Below are 18,219 nucleotides of genomic sequence, written 5' to 3'. Positions count from 1 at the left end.
GGTTTTAAGATAGATAGATAGATAGATAGATAGATAGATAGATAGATAAGGTTTGAAGAAGATAGATAGATAGATAGATAGATAGATAGATAGATAGATAGATAGATAGATAGATAGATAAGGTTTGAAGATAGATAGATAGATAGATAGATAGATAGATAGATAGATAGATAGATAAAGGTTTGAAGATAGATAGATAGATAGAGAGATAGATAGATAAGGTTTGAAGATAGATAGATAGATAGATAGATAGATAAAGGTTTAAAGATAGATAGATAGATAGATAGATAGATAGATAGATAAGGTTTGAAGATAGATAGATAGATAGATAGATAGATAGATAGATAGATAGATAGATAAGGTTTGAAGATAGATAGATAGATAGATAGATAGATAGATAGATAGATAGATAGATAGATAGATAAAGGTTTAAAGATAGATAGATAGATAGATAGATAGATAGATAGATAGATAGATAAGGTTTGAAGATAGATAGATAGATAGGTAGATAGATAGATAGATAGATAGATAGATAGATAAGGTTTGAAGATAGATAGATAGATAGATAGATAGATAGATAGATAAGGTTTGAAGATAGATAGATAGATAGATAGATAGATAGATAGATAGATAGATAGATAAAGGTTTAAAGATAGATAGATAGATAGATAGATAGATAGATAGATAGATAGATAGATAGGTAGATAGATAGATAGATAGATAGATAGATAAGGTTTGAAGATAGATAGATAGATAGATAGAGAGATAAGGTTTGAAGATAGATAGATAGATAGATAGACAGATAGATAGTTAGATAGATAGATAGATAGTTAGATAGATTAGTTATTAGTTAGAAAGAACATAGATAGCTTAAAGCTTAATTGAGTATCAATGGCTTCTAGCAGTTTACATTAAACATAGTTCAAACAGACATGGACTTTTGGTCAATGAAAGTCTATGGGACTTTTTATGATTTTTAATATTAATTTTTAAGAAAACCGTAACTCAAACCAGTCTGAAAAGATATAGCACACTAAGTCAGAACAGTATGAAGATCTGACCCGAGTTTGGAGTATGTAGCTTGAACGGTCTAGGAGGAGTTAGTGTCCAAAAAATTTGCGGTCAGAAAAATAAGAAGAAGAAGAAGAAGAATAAGTTTAAATAGGATTTCAGTAAGTTGGCTTTCCCAAGCCAACTTAATTAGTTTAAGTTAGCTTAAGTTAGTTTAAAGTAGTTTATAGTTTAAAGTAGTTTAAAGTTTAAATTAGTTTGAAGTAGATAGAAAAACGAGTTTGTTAGTTTAAATTTCACACACAGGCACGCTCACTAACTCTCTCTCTTTCACACACACACACACACACACACACGCTCACACACACACTCACTCACACGCACAGACACGCTCACTAACTCTCACACACTCATGCACATACAAGAACACACACACTTTCTTTCAAACACACACACACACACACACACACACACACATGCTCACTAACTCACACACATGCTCACTAACTCACACAAGCAATACAAATGTAGTAAGAGGAAATAAATGTAAAGCCCTTCTGTGGGTCACAACAGTTTATGTTTTTATGTTCTAACATATGTCTGTTGCTCTCTGTGGAGGAAATGTCACTTGCAGACACTAAATTGTATTTTATGTTGTAGAGCAAACATGAACAGAGTGGAGATTTCTGTAATGTTTGAACGTGTTCATTTTCTGGCTGACATTTGAGAAAGTTTCTCAGAGATACATTTTTTTTTTTTTTTATACAAATCTTTCTGCAATTTACTGCAGCAACTCTGAACATCCACAACAATTGACTCAGTTGAATTTGGAGAGTTATTGTTTTTCCCCAAAGGAAGGCTGCACTTATTTTTATGTATTATATTATTATTTGTGGAACAGTGTAATTTCAGTTAGTAAGCAGCCCCAAGCAAAAGTGTGTTAGAGAGTGTAAAGGCAAAATTTTGAACATGTCCCAAGGGAGGTCATAAATGAAAACACTTCAAAATCAACAGCTTTTATGAATTCAGTGTGTTTATACACAGTGTGATAGTAAATGTAAGCAGTTTAGCATTGTTTAACAAATGTAAAGTTTTATTGTATTATCCTAAATCTTGTGTATTACAGTTTAAAATGATTTCTAATACATACAGCTGAAACAAAAATGCAGCATTAATATAAACATACATGAACACATGGGCGATATATCAAATAACATTTCAGTCATAGTACAGATCAGCTCTTTTGAGGGTTTCGTCAGTTTGTTCTTTCAGATTCGGTGAATCTGCTGCGTTCGTTTCATCACATCTGGTTCGGACCTGAAACCGGAAGTTGTTCATCAGTTAACACGGTCAGTGTCTTCAGCTTTGTTTTGTAAATTGGGTGATATTCACTTTCTTCTCAGATGTGACTTTGATTTACCCAAACTTCCTGTGAAGTTATCAGCATTCACCAACAAGTCTTATTATGTTGGAAATTGACACACACACAATTTTACACCTCACAATACTCCTGTCTGGAATAACAAATCCCTGTTTTATGAGAACTGGGTAATTAGAAATATTTGGTCAGTGATGGATGTAATGGATGAGAGTGGTGATATGTTAGATTACAATTCTTTCACTTTAAAGCACAGATTTTCCTGTCATCCAAAGCAGTTCTTTACTGTTGTTAATTCAATACCCTCAGGTATAAAATGTTAATGAGATGTTCCCTTTCTTCCCTTATTATATGTTGGTGATATTGAAATAGAGAGTAAACTTTGCACTAACAAATATATAAGACACATTATTATCCAGTCATGCCACCCCTATCAAATATTAAGAAATAAATAAGATGACACATTTAATAAAAATACTGTTAAATATTTCAGAACAGCCTAAGATTCACTATCCTCCAAAAGGTAAAATAAATACACTTTAAAATATTAAATGATATATATTCTTCCAATAAATTTCTACATTTAAAACGCAATGAATAAATAGATGTATTAGAAACTGTACATTTGCTAATGTATTGGTCCTCACGGCTCCTGCGATCAGTTGTCTGCATTTGTTGTCAGACCCGACAGACAGAAACAGGTTAGTTTCACTTTCATCTTCTGTCACAGAACTGAATCAAATCTGATTAAAACAACCAATAACGTCTCTTGTGAAGTGTTTTGGTTTATGTTCACTTGACTTGGTAAACATGCAGAACATGCTTCATGATCTACTAGTTGATATTCAAACTACTGTAGTTAAACAGAAAACTGAACAACAAACAACAGACACAAAAGCTGCAGAACAGTGATTGATGAATGAACAGAGACTGTGTTACTGTTTGAAAATCACTAACATCTCTTACAGGACGATGAACAGACAGATGATCAGCTGAAGACTGAAAGAAAAGAACAGAATATCAACATGTCAACCTCTGATACACAGGTAAAAATCACAGTCACATCATTGTTTAAAATGATTCTAAAGAACATTTTCATTCAATTCTGTCAATAGAATTTAAATTTCTTAAAACACTTTATTTGTGTTTCAAATCCATTTCTTTTTGCATATTTAGTGAAAATTGATCTCCTTAACAAACTCCAAACATATTTATTCTGATGCGATTTCTAAGCATCTCAGACTTTCATTTAGACCAGTTTTGCTGTTTTCATCATTTGTTCAAATGTGATGAGGTCAAATATAATTTAAGACTTTTGTTTCATACAGTGATTGTCATCCACAATCCTCGTCAGAGGAGAAGACGGAGCAAACAAGATCCTCCTCAGAGTAAGTCTTTATCTACATAAATGAATGAAGTTATGTGTGATAAATGTATCTCCTGCTGGTGGATTCTGGTTATTTTGATCTGTGATGTTGATTAAGATCAAGATCCTGTAATCATAACATGTCACATATCACATGTGCTGTGTGTTATTGTGTGATGTGAGGATTGTGGACACTGAATGTCTGATTTGACTGTTTGCAGTGAGGATTGTTCTTCTGGGTTGGAGCGTGTCTGAAAACAGTCTGGTGGGAAACTTCATATTAGGACGAGCAGCGTTTGACAGTGAAGCTCCTCCAGATGTTGTAGAGAGAGTCGCAGGAAGACTGAAGGACAGACACGTGATCATCATCAACAGTCCTCAGCTGCTCCAGACCAACATCTCAGATCATCAGATCACACAGACAGTGAGAGAGTGTGTCCATCTGTCTGATCCAGGACCTCATGTGATCGTTCTGCTCCTCAAACATGAGCCGTGTTCAGCAGAAGATCAAGAGCGTGTGGAGAAGGTGCTGCTCTCTTTCTCTGAGCGCGTTTATCAACACACCATGGTGCTCAGCACACGAGAGCCACTGAAACCAATGACATCCTGCAGAAAATCATTCAGAAATGTGCAAACAGACACTTCAGTCTTCAGACGAGCAGCTCTCCTCATGATCTTCTGCAGATGCTTGAGGACATTGTGAAGATGAATGATGGACGACACCTGGATTGTGCTGAAGGTACAACAGTATTTTACAATGGATGATATTGTGTGATGATATTTGGTGTTTATATCAGTAATTTAACATGTTTAAATTTTCTTCTGTCAGAAGGTGTGAAGCTGAATCTGGTTGTGTGTGGGAGCGACGAGACATTAAAATCCTCCATATCAGAGCAGATCCTGCAGCAGACAGACAGAAGATCAGATCGTCTTTATGTAGATTACGTAGCCAGGCTGTGATCAATCAATAAATCACAACAATCCCACACTGCCAATGTGATACAGACACAGACACAGTGATTGAATGTTAACACCAAGTCTAAATGCAGCCTAAGAACAACAAAAGTATTGACTTTTAGTTCTGTTCATCTTTGTTAGATTCATGGTTACTGTTAAAATACACTGAAAAATGAAAAATGTCATTATTTACTCACCCTCATGTGAAATAGATTTAACAGAATCAAAACCGTGTCTGCTTGATTTGAAGGAACCAATGAGATTTACAAGCACATTTAAACTTACCATACTTTTACCATATTTGATGCATTTATTCTGAATAATCGACTATCAGTATCAGTGGAGAAATTTAATATCTGTAGCTCTCTACTTTTTTCATATGTATTTTTGATCCCCTTCTGTCATGTAGCCTGTAACACCATTGGTCAAAAGTGAAATTGCTTGCAAATTCCTTGTTTTGCTAAATTATCACCAAATATTGGATTCAATACAGGTTACAGATCAGTTACAAGCCCAACTCTGAGGTGAGTTCCTTGAGCAACTGCTCCCTGCACTGCAGCAATAGCAATATGTGTGTGTGGTGTGTGTGTGTGTGTGTGTGTGTGTGTGTGTGTGTGTGTGTGTGTGTGTGTGTGTGTGTGTGTGTTGTGTGTGTGTGTGTGTTGTGTTGTGTGTGTGTGTGTGTGTGTGTTGTGTGTGTGTGTGTGTGTGTGTGTGTGTGTGTGTGTGTGTGTGTGTGTGTGTGTGTGTGTGTGTGTGTGTGTGTGTGTGTGTGTGTGTGTGTGTGTGTGTGTGTGTGTGTGTGTGTGTTGTGTGTGTGTGTGTGTGTGTGTTGTGTGTGTGTGTGTGTTGTGTGTGTTGTGTGTGTGTGTGTGTGTGTGTGTGTGTGTGTGTGTGTGTGTGTGTGTGTGTGTGTGTGTGTTGTGTTGTGTGTGTGTGTTGTGTGTGTGTGTGTGTGTGTGTGTGTGTGTGTGTGTGTGTGTGTGTGTGTGTGTGTGTGTGTGTGTGTGTGTGTGTGTGTGTGTGTGTGTGTGTTGTGTGTGTGTGTGTGTGTGTGTGTGTGTGTGTGTGTGTGTGTGTGTGTGTGTGTGTGTGTGTGTGTGTGTGTGTGTGTGTGTGTGTGTGTGTGTGTGTGTGTGTGTGTGTGTGTGTGTGTGTGTGTGTGTGTGTGTGTGTGTGTGTGTGTGTGTGTGTGTGTGTGTGTGTGTGTGTGTGTGTGTGTGTGTGTGTGTGTGTGTGTGTGTGTGTGTGTGTGTGTGTGTGTGTGTGTTGTGTGTGTGTGTGTGTGTGTGTGTGTGTGTGTGTGTGTGTGTGTGTGTGTGTGTGTGTGTGTGTGTGTGTGTGTGTGTGTGTGTGTGTGTGTGTGTGTGTGTGTGTGTGTGTGTGTGTGTGTGTGTGTGTGTGTGTGTGTGTGTGTGTGTGTGTTGTGTGTGTGTGTGTGTGTGTGTTGTGTGTGTGTGTGTGTGTGTGTGTGTGTGTGTGTGTGTGTGTGTGTGTGTGTGTGTGTGTGTGTGTGTGTGTGTGTGTGTGTGTGTGTGTGTGTGTTGTGTGTGTGTGTGTGTGTGTGTGTGTGTGTGTGTGTGTGTGTGTGTGTGTGTGTGTGTGTGTGTGTGTGTGTGTGTGTGTGTGTGTGTGTGTGTGTGTGTGTGTGTGTGTGTGTGTGTGTGTGTGTGTGTGTGTGTGTGTGTGTGTGTGTGTGTGTGTGTGTGTGTGTGTGTGTGTGTGTGTGTGTGTGTGTGTGTGTGTGTGTGTGTGTGTGTGTGTGTGTGTGTGTGTGTGTGTGTGTGTGTGTGTGTGTGTGTGTGTGTGTGTATGTGTGTGTGTGTGTGTGTGTGTGTGTGTGTGTGTGTGTGTGTGTGTGTGTGTGTGTGTGTGTGTGTGTGTGTGTGTGTGTGTGTGTGTGTGTGTGTGTGTGTGTGTGTGTGTGTGTGTGTGTGTGTGTGTGTGTGTGTGTGTGTGTTGTGTGTGTGTGTGTGTGTGTGTGTGTGTGTGTGTGTGTGTGTGTGTGTGTGTGTGTGTGTGTGTGTGTGTGTGTGTGTGTGTGTGTGTGTGTGTGTGTGTGTGTGTGTGTGTGTGTGTGTGTGTGTGTGTGTGTGTGTGTGTGTGTGTGTGTGTGTGTGTGTGTGTGTGTGTGTGTGTGTGTGTGTGTGTGTGTGTGTGTGTGTGTGTGTGTGTGTGTGTGTGTGTGTGTGTGTGTGTGTGTGTGTGTGTGTGTGTGTGTGTGTGTGTGTGTGTGTGCACCTGGTATTTATCACGTTATGGGACCAAATGTCCCCACAAGGATAGTAATACCAGTAAATTTTGACCTTGTGGGGACATTTGTGAGGTCCCCATGAGGAAACAGGCTTATAAATCATGCAGAATGAGTTTTTTTGAGAAAGTAAAAGTGTGCACAGTCTCCTGTGAGGACTAGGTTTAGGTGTAGGGTGATAGAAAATACGGTTTGTACAGTATAAAAACCATTACACCTATGGAATGAACCCATAAAACATGGAAACACAACATGTGTGTGTGTGTGTATGTGTGTGTGTGTGTGTGTGTGTGTGCACTAGGATGGGTTAAATGCAAATGGCTCACGTCCTTTCCTTTCCTTTCCTTTCCTTTTCCTTAATCTATTGGCGTATTAAACACTATTTTGGAGGTGAAAAGAAAGAAGTCTGATGCAAGTAAAAAACAAAGAACATAAAGCCTTTGTCATTGTATTGTGCAAAATATAATACATTTTGGAAACTCTATCGCTGCACTCACACTTTCCACCTTTAATGACATATATGCTTATAAAAACTCAAAAATAAAGTTTTACAATGACACTGCAATGAAGCCTTTGTCATTGTATTGTGCAAAATACCCACATTTAAACAAAATGAAGTAGCTGTTTATATATTATGAACCCTAGGCTCGATTATTTGGTTTATTTAATTCCTGGATACTGCCTGCCTGTAAATATTGTGCCCAAGAGCATAAAAGTGTTTAATCAAGTATATAGAAATAAATTTGAATGTAGGTTATATTGTGAGTAGTCATAGAAGTGATTAATAAATAAAAACAAAAATAAAAAAAATGTAAGAGTGAATCATTCTGTGAATCTTCAGTTGATTCAGTGTTTCAGAGGGCTTCATTTCACATCATCACAACTGTTTTCAACTTCCTCTTCTTCTAGCTAGAGCACAACTGAAGCTGCTTTGTCTTGACTTTTTAATGACAGCTGGCAATGCAGCTGTATGTGCATTCCTGACATTTACTGGGAGTGTAAAGCCCAGACGGAAGACAGAGAAAACTAAAATAAATCCTCCTAATTAAATCTCTCTCTCTTTCTCTCTCTCTAATTACTTACATTTATTGGTCACTTACTTCTATTAGTGCTCATAACCAGTGTTGGGGAGTAACTATTTACATAGAATTATGTAATTTAATTACAAAATAAATGTAATTGTAATTAGCTATAGTTAATGAGAAAAAAATATGTAATTAAATTAGTTACTTTTGAGAAATGTTAATGATAACAAAGGGGGTTACATCTGAATTTCACACAAATACACCCACATACAGATTTAATTGTCTACTTTTATAAACTGCATTGATTGCAGAATAGGACACATGCTTATTCAATAACTATTTTATTTCCTATTTGGGTTTTTGCATATACTTTAGATTTTAAGATAAATTGTTTTTTTCCAGGGCGTTGTTAGATGGCAGTGTTTCCTGTCATAACTATGCAAACATTTGATTTCAAAACCAGTATCATAGCTATTAAACTATTTCTTATGATTTCAAATCTGAATTTAACCTCAGAATGATCTAAAATGATCTAAAAATAAGTTAATAAGAGTCTGAATTTGTGGTGGCTGTGCTTTAAATTAAATTATTACACGGCTTTACGGAATACTTGATTCTGATTGGTCAGTCATCACATTCCAAGGTATGTTATTCTTCGATAACAACTGGTAAAAGCTAATAACACAGACTCATCCGGAAAACTTACGTTGGCCTATACGCTTGATAATTTTTCTTAGTGGAAGCTTTGGATTTGGTTAGCTATTAAAATATTAAAACTCAATTCAATATTATGTGTTCAATTTCTTGATGAGGTCATCCTGGTTATGTGGACTCAACAAGCAACTGTGTAATAAATGGGATAATGTACGTCCAGCCAGTTGTTATTGCAAAATAAAGATGTATCCCTTACTTATTATAATCTTAATTCAAGTGATAAAGGATTTTAAAAGTCTGACAGTAATCAGTGTTGAGAGCTACTGTAAGGTTCACTCTGCCTGGTTTAAATGTTTCAAACATTTTAGAAATTTAGAAAAGTAAATCAAAAAGTAATCAAAAGTAATAAGTTACATTACTTCAATATAGAATAGAATATAGAATAAGAAAGAAACAGACTAATATTAGCGTAGATGCCATTCTTCTGACGATGCACTGAGTACATCGGGTGTTATGGGAAGTAACTGAGCCTAACTTTTAAAACACCCCCAAACTTGGTTTCTCCCATTTCCCATGATGCACTGCAGCACAGATATAAAGGCTCATTCCACAATCATTCTGGTTTCTTAACCGGATCCAGCAGCATGGTGGCAGGTGAGGTGAGTAAGTGCTGCTCTTGTAAATGGGTTTATATTTTGTGTGTTAGTTAGTGATGGCTAAGTGAAGCGTTCTGAACTAGTGAAGCTTTCAACACAATTGTATCGGAAAAAGGTTCATGTTGTGGCCATTAGTAAAAATGAATAACACCTTCCAAAGTGCTGTGCTCCATTGCAGCCGCTGGTTTCACATCTGGTTCTACAAATGATTCTTTGTTTTATTTTATTGTATATAAATAATGGTCATTGTCAAAGTCAATTATTTATGTTGGTGTACTAGCACTAAAATAAGTAAAATAAATAAAACTTAAATTCATAAATGAAATCTATGATGTGTTTATTTGAACTCTGCCTCAGTCCTTAGACTTTTTCTTCAAAGTTAATTTTTGAGCTCAATATATAAATTACAACTAAAAAATAAATTCATAAACAATGCTAACACATTAAAATGTACTATAATGTAAAGGAAACGGCACTGGGCTTCGCTTCGTTTGAACCAGATACTGAAACAAGCGCATGGTTTTCAGGTGAATGAAGCTTCGGACGTCATAGATCACTTGCTTTTCTTAAAACGAATCAAGCTCTGATGCAGTACTTCAATGTGAAATGTGTCTTTTTTTGATACAAGCTTTGGAGCATCCTTGTTGAAGGTAACATCACTAGTGTTAGTTAAAGATGGTCTGTGGAACATTTCCCTGTTTAGTTGTGTTAGAATAGATGTGTGATTACTGGATGGTTTACTGCATTTGTGTGCTCGTGTTCAGTTACAGTAAATGAAGCTGATTCACTGCTCATCTCTCACTCATATTATCCTTCCTAATATGCCTGTCTCTCTTCTACTACACTTCTGATCCATTCATAACAAACCTAGAGAAACACTTAATGTCTAGATATTACGACAGACATACGATCATGACCGTATGTGATTTACATATTGGGCTGTTTTCCTAATAATAATGTTAACATGAGGAATGCTAAACGAGGGTCACTTAGTGTGATGGGATGGATGTTGTTACTACAACCCCCTCTGCTGGAGAATAGGAAGAGCGCACTACAGGTTTAGCTGAGGCCTTCACCTGGTTAACTGGTTAATGATTAACTTGATTGCTTCAGGTTGAAAGTAGAGTGTGCTGTTACTCAGTCACTGAATTGCGTTAATGTTAAAAAATCACTGTTATTTTAATAATAGCAATCGCAGGCAGTTTGTGTCAAATAAAAATATTTTCTGTCTATATAAAATAACTTGAAAAAACTGCCAGCGCTTTGGTGTCAAAAATTAAAAAAAGTTTTTTATTTTTTTTTTTTTTTGGTGAGGTTACGTTATACTTGCCAGCGATCTCTAGGAGTTTGCCCAAATACATTAAATATTAATAAACATTAACTTCAGATACCTTTTAGCAATCGCAGGCAGTTTGTGTCAAATAAAAACATTTTCTGTCTGTATAAAATAACTTGAAAAAACTGCCAGCGCTTTGGTGTCAAAAATATTTTTTTTTTTTTTTTTTTTTTTGGTGAGGTTACATTATACTTGCCAGCAATGTCCAGGAGTTCGCCTCAAATACATTAAATATTACACTCTAAAAAGTGCTGGGTTATTTCTGTAAACACATTGCTGGGTTAATTGTGCTGGGTCAAAATTCTGGGTTGTTTGAGGTACTGTAAACACACAGTTGGGTTGATCATGCTGGGTCAAATGGACTTTCACCGCTGAACACGCAGATTGTGTTATTTTAACCGGTTTGTTTATTTTTCCACTTCATCGAACTTTCTGGATTCTTCACTCGTCTCCTCATCAGGCGGTCACGAAATTCGCAGCAAGCAGCATTATTTGGTAAGTTAATATGATTATATGATTATTTACCTTTATTTTGTAATAAGTTGTGGTTTAAAGCACAGTGATTTCACTGTTTAATGCGATATTTGATATGTCGCTGTGCGGGGTTAGCGTTTATTCTGTGAATGATTAACGAACGTTAAGTAGCAGCCTATAGTGAGGTACTTTTTTGCCTCATCAATCGCTTTATCGTTAAATAAAAGTTGTGTGTGTGCATATACAGCACACGTCCCTTTTTTATTCATATACAGCCAGTGGCGGATCTACCGGGGGTGGCAACTGCCACCCTAAGAAAAAGCTGTGCCACCCCAGAATTATCACAGAATAAAGTATAAATGTAAGCAGTGTTTCATGTGCTACTTTTCAGCCGCAGCGATGACAGCGTAACGCAAAATAATGTAAAAAAACACGTCTTTCAATAAAATGTGCGCCATAGTTGCACCCGCACGCAGCGCGAGTCGTGTAACAAATGACTCTTATGAACCGGTTCATTCTGAGTCAAAAATACAAAGCGCGTCCCAGTTCATTAACGAATTGTTTTACATTTGTTCGTGAATCAGATAATTACTGCTTCTCGGATAACTCAGAAGTCCTCTGAGACAACTGATCCCGTCCGGATATGTCTGAAATTCATCGCGTAATTGTTTGTGATCCGATTCTCTGACCGCTCGCACCACGTTAATCATGGATTTAGGTATTTTTGCCGTATCCGACGAAACAATAATAGCATGAAATCAATAAGATGATGACGATCACGGAAACTAGTAGCAGAGTTAGTTGAGCATCTGGTCATATTGCAGTTTTCTCGATTGTTAACACAATGGATTATTTTAAATTTAAAACATGTCAACACAGATTAAATGAAAGACTAACGGTAAAATCGCATACTGATAGAATTACAGGGGTATATACTATAAAACATAATATTTATGTGCCTAATCTGTCACGTTGTGAAGACTACGGCAAACCAGCGGTTCTCCCGTAGTAGACCGGCAGCCCTGCAGAGTTCAGCTCCAACTCTAATTAAAACTCATCTTCCTGTTGTTTTCTAGTAACCCTTCAGACCTTGATTAGCTTGTTCAGGTGTGTTTGATTAGGGTTGAAGCAAAACTGTGCAGGGCTGCGGCTCTTCAGGACCGATGTTCATCACACCTGGCTTATACAGACCAATAAGTTATATAATTTTTAGCAAACACTGAAAAAAAAAAATAAAAATAATAATAAATAGTAATAAAAAAAAAAAAATAAAAAAAAAAAAAAAAAAACTCACCTTACGTTATATGACAGATTTCCAAATTGAAAACAAAAAGAAAAGTGAAACTATGGCTTGCATTATGTTTATTTTTCCACAGGAATACCAACATGTTCACCTTCTCTGTTTAAGAAGCGTTTTTTTTTTTTTTTTTTTTTTTTTTTTTTTTTTTTTTTTTTTTTTTTTACTTTAGCTTGAAAACCAGATCCCTCCGTCCACCATAGTTTCCTCAAGATTTGTGTTGCCAGCTGAGCGCTGGTGCTGACGCGGCTAGTGGCTAATTTATAAACCAGGCTCTACATCCAAAGCGATCGCACTGAATGCGCCTCTCTTTATGTGATCAGTGAATTCTGCAACGCGCGCTTTGAGCAGACGCTTTTTGAGCAGCGCAGACCATGCACCCCCGGTTAAAAAAAATCCCATCTGCGCCCCTGCTTACAGGTACATATTAGTACTTTAAAAGAACATATTTGTATCTTTTCACTTTGTACCTTAGGGTATCTTTTTTGACAGTGTGTTCGTAAAATCATATCATACACTGTGTATTTCAGTGTATTTCAGTTTTTGTGCTGTATTATTTTTAGTAGTGTTAGGAGGAGAATTAGACTTTACAGTTGTAAAAGTAGCATAAAGAAGCAGAAACTGAAGAACAAGTATTAATACTACACGCTAATATAAATATTTAGAACTGAAAATAAGAAATAAATCCAAATCTCCGCATGTGTGACATCCGCAATAAACAGCATCGTAGACAACAGTCCAGGAACAGGGAAAATAATACAGTGTTTAAATGTATTAGGTAGAATATCCACACTCCAGTACAGCAGGTGACAGAAACTGTTCAACTCCTTCAAAACCCCTAGACAAAAACAAAAGTAACTGCGGAAAACACACAGATAGCAAGAGAAAGCATTTGTGATTGGATTTATGTCCTAGAAAACATTTTTGTAGATACAACTTTAGCCCAGACCCTACTCATTTTAACACTCGGGGACATATGTTTATATGTAAATATGTTTTTGCATATTTAATCCGATCCGTCTGTACTATTGAGAGATTTGAGAAGAAATTGCTGACAAACTACAGGACTAAAGGACAGAAAAATGAGCGTTTCTAATAAATTCTCTTCTTAGTGGACAAGACTGTAGGTAAGATTTCAGAAGGGGGTTATTGAAAACAAATGTGTTTCTGCAGATTTTTCCCGTATTTTGACTTCTGTTTTATGCTGTTGTTTTTGTGACGCGAAATCGAAAGTATTTTTAAAACAGCTGCGGTCAAACCAGTAGCGTCATGAAAATACACGATCACGTCTAATCTAGGCGCACTTTTTCTTTATGGTTTAGCTGATATTTTTAATAGATTGCTGTTGACGAATATTACTGCACAAAATGTAATTTAACCCTTAAAAGACCATAAAGCGACATCAAAGTAGTTACTTATTGCTATTTTCCATCAGAATGTAAAAAAAATAGTAGTACAATTACTTTTTTTTTGAACATTCACTTTAATGAGTCGAATACATTATTTATATATATATATATATATACAGTATATATATATATATATATATATATATATATATATATATATATATATATAATTTATTTCTGTATCAAAGCTGATTGTTTTAGCATCATTAGTCCAGTCAAATGATCACTCAGAAATAATTCTAATATTCTAATTTGCTGCTCAGAAAACATTTATTAATATTATGCTGTTGAAAACAGTGGAGTAGATTTTTTTTCAGGTTTCTTTGATGAATAGAAGTTCAGAAGAACAGCATTTATCTAAAATAGAAATATTTTGTAACATTATCAATGTCTTTATCGTCAGTTTTGATAAATTTAAAATATTCTTGTTAAATAGAAGTATTAATTTCCATAATGTCTTTAAAGTTGATTCCTGTTCACAGTCCCTCTGACTATTACTGTATTCATTTTCAAGTCGTTTTTACTGTATAATTTAGGAAAAAATGAAAGGCAAATTCACCCCAAGCATGTCTACATTCTAGCACTTTTGCATCGTCTCATTTTCAAACACTTATGAAAAATCTTACCTTTATAGTTTTGCTAATTATTTCAAATGATTCCTGTTCACAGTCACTCTATTACTGTATTAATTTGCAAGTCATTTTACTGTACAGTTTTGGGAAAAAATAAAAGGCAAATTCATTCCAAGCATGTCTGCATTCTAGCACTTTTACATCATGTCCCATTTTCAAACATTCACAAAAATCTTTGCTTTGTAGATTGGCTAATTATTTCACTTGTTTACTGTCCACAGTCACCCTAACTGAACTATTACTGTATTAATTATCAAGTCATTTAACTGTATAGTTTTGGAAAAAAAAATTGTCTGCATTCTAGCTCATTTACATCATGTCCCATATTCAGATGCTCATAAAAATCTTTCCTTTAACGCTATCTTTCCTGAACTTCTATTCATCAAAGAAACCTGTAAAATTCTGCTGTTTTTAACATCATAATATTAATAAATGTTTTCTGAGCAGCAAATTAGAATATTAGAATTATTTCTGAATGATCATTTGACTGGACTAATGATGCTAAAACAATCAGCTTTGATACAGAAATAAATTATATATATAATGTATTCAGAATCATTAAAATCAATGTTTAAAAAAAATCTTAAATCGTACTATTTTTTTACATTCTGATGGAAAATGGCAAAAAGTAACTACTTTGTCGCTTTATGGTTAAATTAGAGTTAAATTACATTTTGTGCAGTAATATTCATGAACAGCAATCTATTGAAATATCAGCTAAAGCATAAAGAAAACGCCGTTCTGACAGCATCTTTACATCCATTTTGACCGCTCCCAGCACCCATACTGTAAGTACACGATTAGACAAACAAAAAAGTGCGGCTGGAGTGATTGTTTTTTCAAGAGTAGGCTGGCTTGACCGCAGTCAATAAGACCATGTGGTTATTCTACACGACAGTGCATTTGTTTGTAAACCACTTTATTTTATATAGTGTTTTTGTTGCTGTTGCTGCTAATTTAACATATTTATTCATCTCGTTAACGATCATCATCTTCAGGTCAAACTGAACAGCAGATTGTTTTCTCAACCCAATTCATTCTTCAGCTCAATCTCATATTCACAATAAAACATTTCGGTCATGACAACTGTCAGAGGGATTGGAATGGTAATGTGCATGATAATGTAAATGTATTTGGTATTGGCAGAATAGATCTGCTACGCTGATGCTGCTGCTGTTTACCGAGACTTGCTACTGCCAATACATACAACATATTTTTGTATATTTAACCCCCACAAAGCAGGAGACACTGAACACAATACAATACAAGACACTATATGCATGACGCTGAATATGAGGATAAACTGCTGAAAAAGTAAAAAGAATGAATGGTTCCATCACTTGTTAGCGATCTCGTGGATTTGGCGTCAGATACATTTTATATTAATAAACAATAACTTCAGATACCAGTCAGCAATACAATAAAAGATTTTTTTTGTCAAAATAAAATATGAGGATAAACTATAAAAAAACTTGAAAAAGCAAAAAAGGGATTTGGTGTCAAATAAATACATTTAATATTTTTGTATATTTCTGTATGGTTCCATGACTTGTTAGCGATCTCGTGGATTTGGCGTCAGATACATTTTATATTAATAAACAATAACTTCAGATACCAGTCAGCAATCGCAAGCAGTTTTTGTCAAATAAAAACATTTTCTGTTCATATAAAATAACTTGAAAAAAAAAAAAATAAAAAAATATATTTAATATTTTTGTATATTTCTGTACGGTTCCATCACTTGTTAGCGATCTCGTGGATTTGGCGTCAGATACATTTTATATTAATAAACAATAACTTCAGATACCAGTCAGCAATCGCAAGCAGTTTTTGTCAAATAAAAACATTTTCTGTTAATATAAAATAACTTGAAAAATGATAAAAAAAAAAATGAAAAAAAAAAAAAAAAATATTTTTATATATTTTTGTATATTTCTGCACGGTTCCATCACTTGTTAGCGATCTCGTGGATTTGGCGTCAGATACATTTTATATTAATAAACATTAACTTCAGATACCAGTCAGCAATCGCAAGCAGTTTTTGTCAAATAAAAACCTTTTCTGTTAATATAAAATTGATTGAAAAATGAATTAAAAAAATGTATTTAATATTTTTGTATATTTCTGTACGGTTCCATCACTTGTTAGCGATCTCGTGGATTTGGCGTCAGATACATTTTATATTAATAAACATTAACTTCAGATACCAGTCAGCAATCGCAAGCAGTTTTTGTCAAATAAAAACATTTTCTGTTAATATAAAATAACTTGAAAAAATGAAAAAAAAAAAAAAAAAAAAAAAAATACATTTAATATTTTTGTATATTTCTGTACGGTTCCATCACTTGTTAGCGATCTCGTGGATTTGGCGTCAGATACATTTTATATTAATAAACAATAACTTCAGATACCAGTCAGCAATCGCAAGCAGTTTTTGTCAAATAAAAACATTTTCTGTTAATATAAAATAACTTGAAAAATGATAAAAAAAAAAAAAAAAAAAATACATTTAATATTTTTGTATATTTCTGTACGGTTCCATCACTTGTTAGCGATCTCGTGGATTTGGCGTCAGATACATTTTATATTAATAAACATTAACTTCAGATACCAGTCAGCAATCGCAAGCAGTTTTTGTCAAATAAAAACATTTTCTGTTCATATAAAATAACTTGAAAAAAAAAAAAAAAAAAAAAAATAAATTTAATATTTTTGTATATTTCTGTACGGTTCCATCACTTGTTAGCGATCTCGTGGATTTGGCGTCAGATACATTTTATATTAATAAACAATAACTTCAGATACCAGTCAGCAATCGCAAGCAGTTTTTGTCAAATAAAAACATTTTCTGTTCATATAAAATATCTTGAAAAAATAAAAAAAAAAAAAATTTTTGTATATTTTCTTGTTAGCGATCTCGTGGATATCAATAATTTTATATTAATAAAAATAACTTCAGATACCAGTCAGCAATCGCAAGCAGTTTTTGTCAAATAAAAACATTTTCTGTTCATATAAAATATCTTGAAAAAAAACATTTAATATTTTTGTATATTTCTGTACGGTTCCATCACTTGTTAGCGATCTCGTGGATTTGGCGTCAGATACATTTTATATTAATAAACAATAACTTCAGATACCAGTCAGCAATCGCAAGCAGTTTTTGTCAAAAAAAATTTTTTGTTGTTAATATAAAATGAAAAAAAAAAAAAAAAAAATAAAAAAAAAAATACATTTAATATTTTTGTATATTTCTGTACGGTTCCATCACTTGTTAGCGATCTCGTGGATTTGGCGTCAGATACATTTTATATTAATAAACAATAACTTCAGATACCAGTCAGCAATCGCAAGCAGTTTTTGTCAAATAAAAACATTTTCTGTTCATATAAAATAACTTGAAAAATGATAAAAAAAAAAAATTTAATATTTTTGTATATTTAGCGATCTGTGGATTTGGTGTCAGATACATTTTATATTAATAAAAATTACGGTTCCATTTTGTTAATAAAAACATATTTTTCTAAAATAACTTGAAAATCAGAAAAATTTAATATTAATAAAAAAGATTTCCAGTTCCATCACAGCGATCTTTTCAATACATTTTATATTAATAAAATATAACTTCAGATAAAATCGCAAATTTTCTAAAATATAAAATAATTGAAAAATGATTTAAAAAAAAAAAAAAAACATTTAATATTTTTGTATATTTCTGTACGGTTCCATCACTTGTTAGCGATCTCGTGGATTTGGCGTCAGATACATTTTAT

General features: G+C 34.4%; 1 protein-coding gene and 1 long non-coding RNA gene across 3 annotated transcripts; both read left to right on the top strand.

The window, feature by feature from the left end:
• The first annotated feature begins 3,479 nt into the window (after window positions 1-3,479).
• LOC127162141 (GTPase IMAP family member 5-like) lies at window positions 3,480-5,235 on the top strand. 2 transcript variants are annotated; one of them, XM_051104952.1, is made up of 3 exons: window positions 3,480-3,777; window positions 3,977-4,494; window positions 4,588-5,235. In XM_051104952.1, exons 1-2 carry the CDS (start codon window positions 3,609-3,611, stop codon window positions 4,456-4,458), a joined length of 651 nt encoding a protein of 216 aa, XP_050960909.1. In that variant the 5' UTR covers window positions 3,480-3,608; the 3' UTR covers window positions 4,459-4,494; window positions 4,588-5,235. The 2 variants fall into 2 exon arrangements, with proteins under 2 accessions (XP_050960909.1, XP_050960908.1); XM_051104951.1 differs by having other exon boundaries at window positions 4,585-5,235.
• Window positions 5,236-10,820: 5,585 nt separating this feature from the next.
• LOC127162140 (uncharacterized) lies at window positions 10,821-15,643 on the top strand. Its single transcript, XR_007827265.1, has 3 exons — window positions 10,821-11,129; window positions 12,578-13,532; window positions 15,445-15,643. It is a non-coding gene; the product is annotated as an uncharacterized LOC127162140 (long non-coding RNA).
• The last annotated feature ends 2,576 nt before the right edge of the window (window positions 15,644-18,219 follow it).

The sequence above is a fragment of the Labeo rohita genome, unplaced genomic scaffold, assembly GCF_022985175.1.
Source record: "Labeo rohita strain BAU-BD-2019 unplaced genomic scaffold, IGBB_LRoh.1.0 scaffold_846, whole genome shotgun sequence".
Lineage (NCBI taxonomy): Eukaryota > Metazoa > Chordata > Actinopteri > Cypriniformes > Cyprinidae > Labeo > Labeo rohita.
Note: the sequence above shows the minus strand (reverse complement) of the source record. Positions and strands in the feature narration are given on the sequence as shown.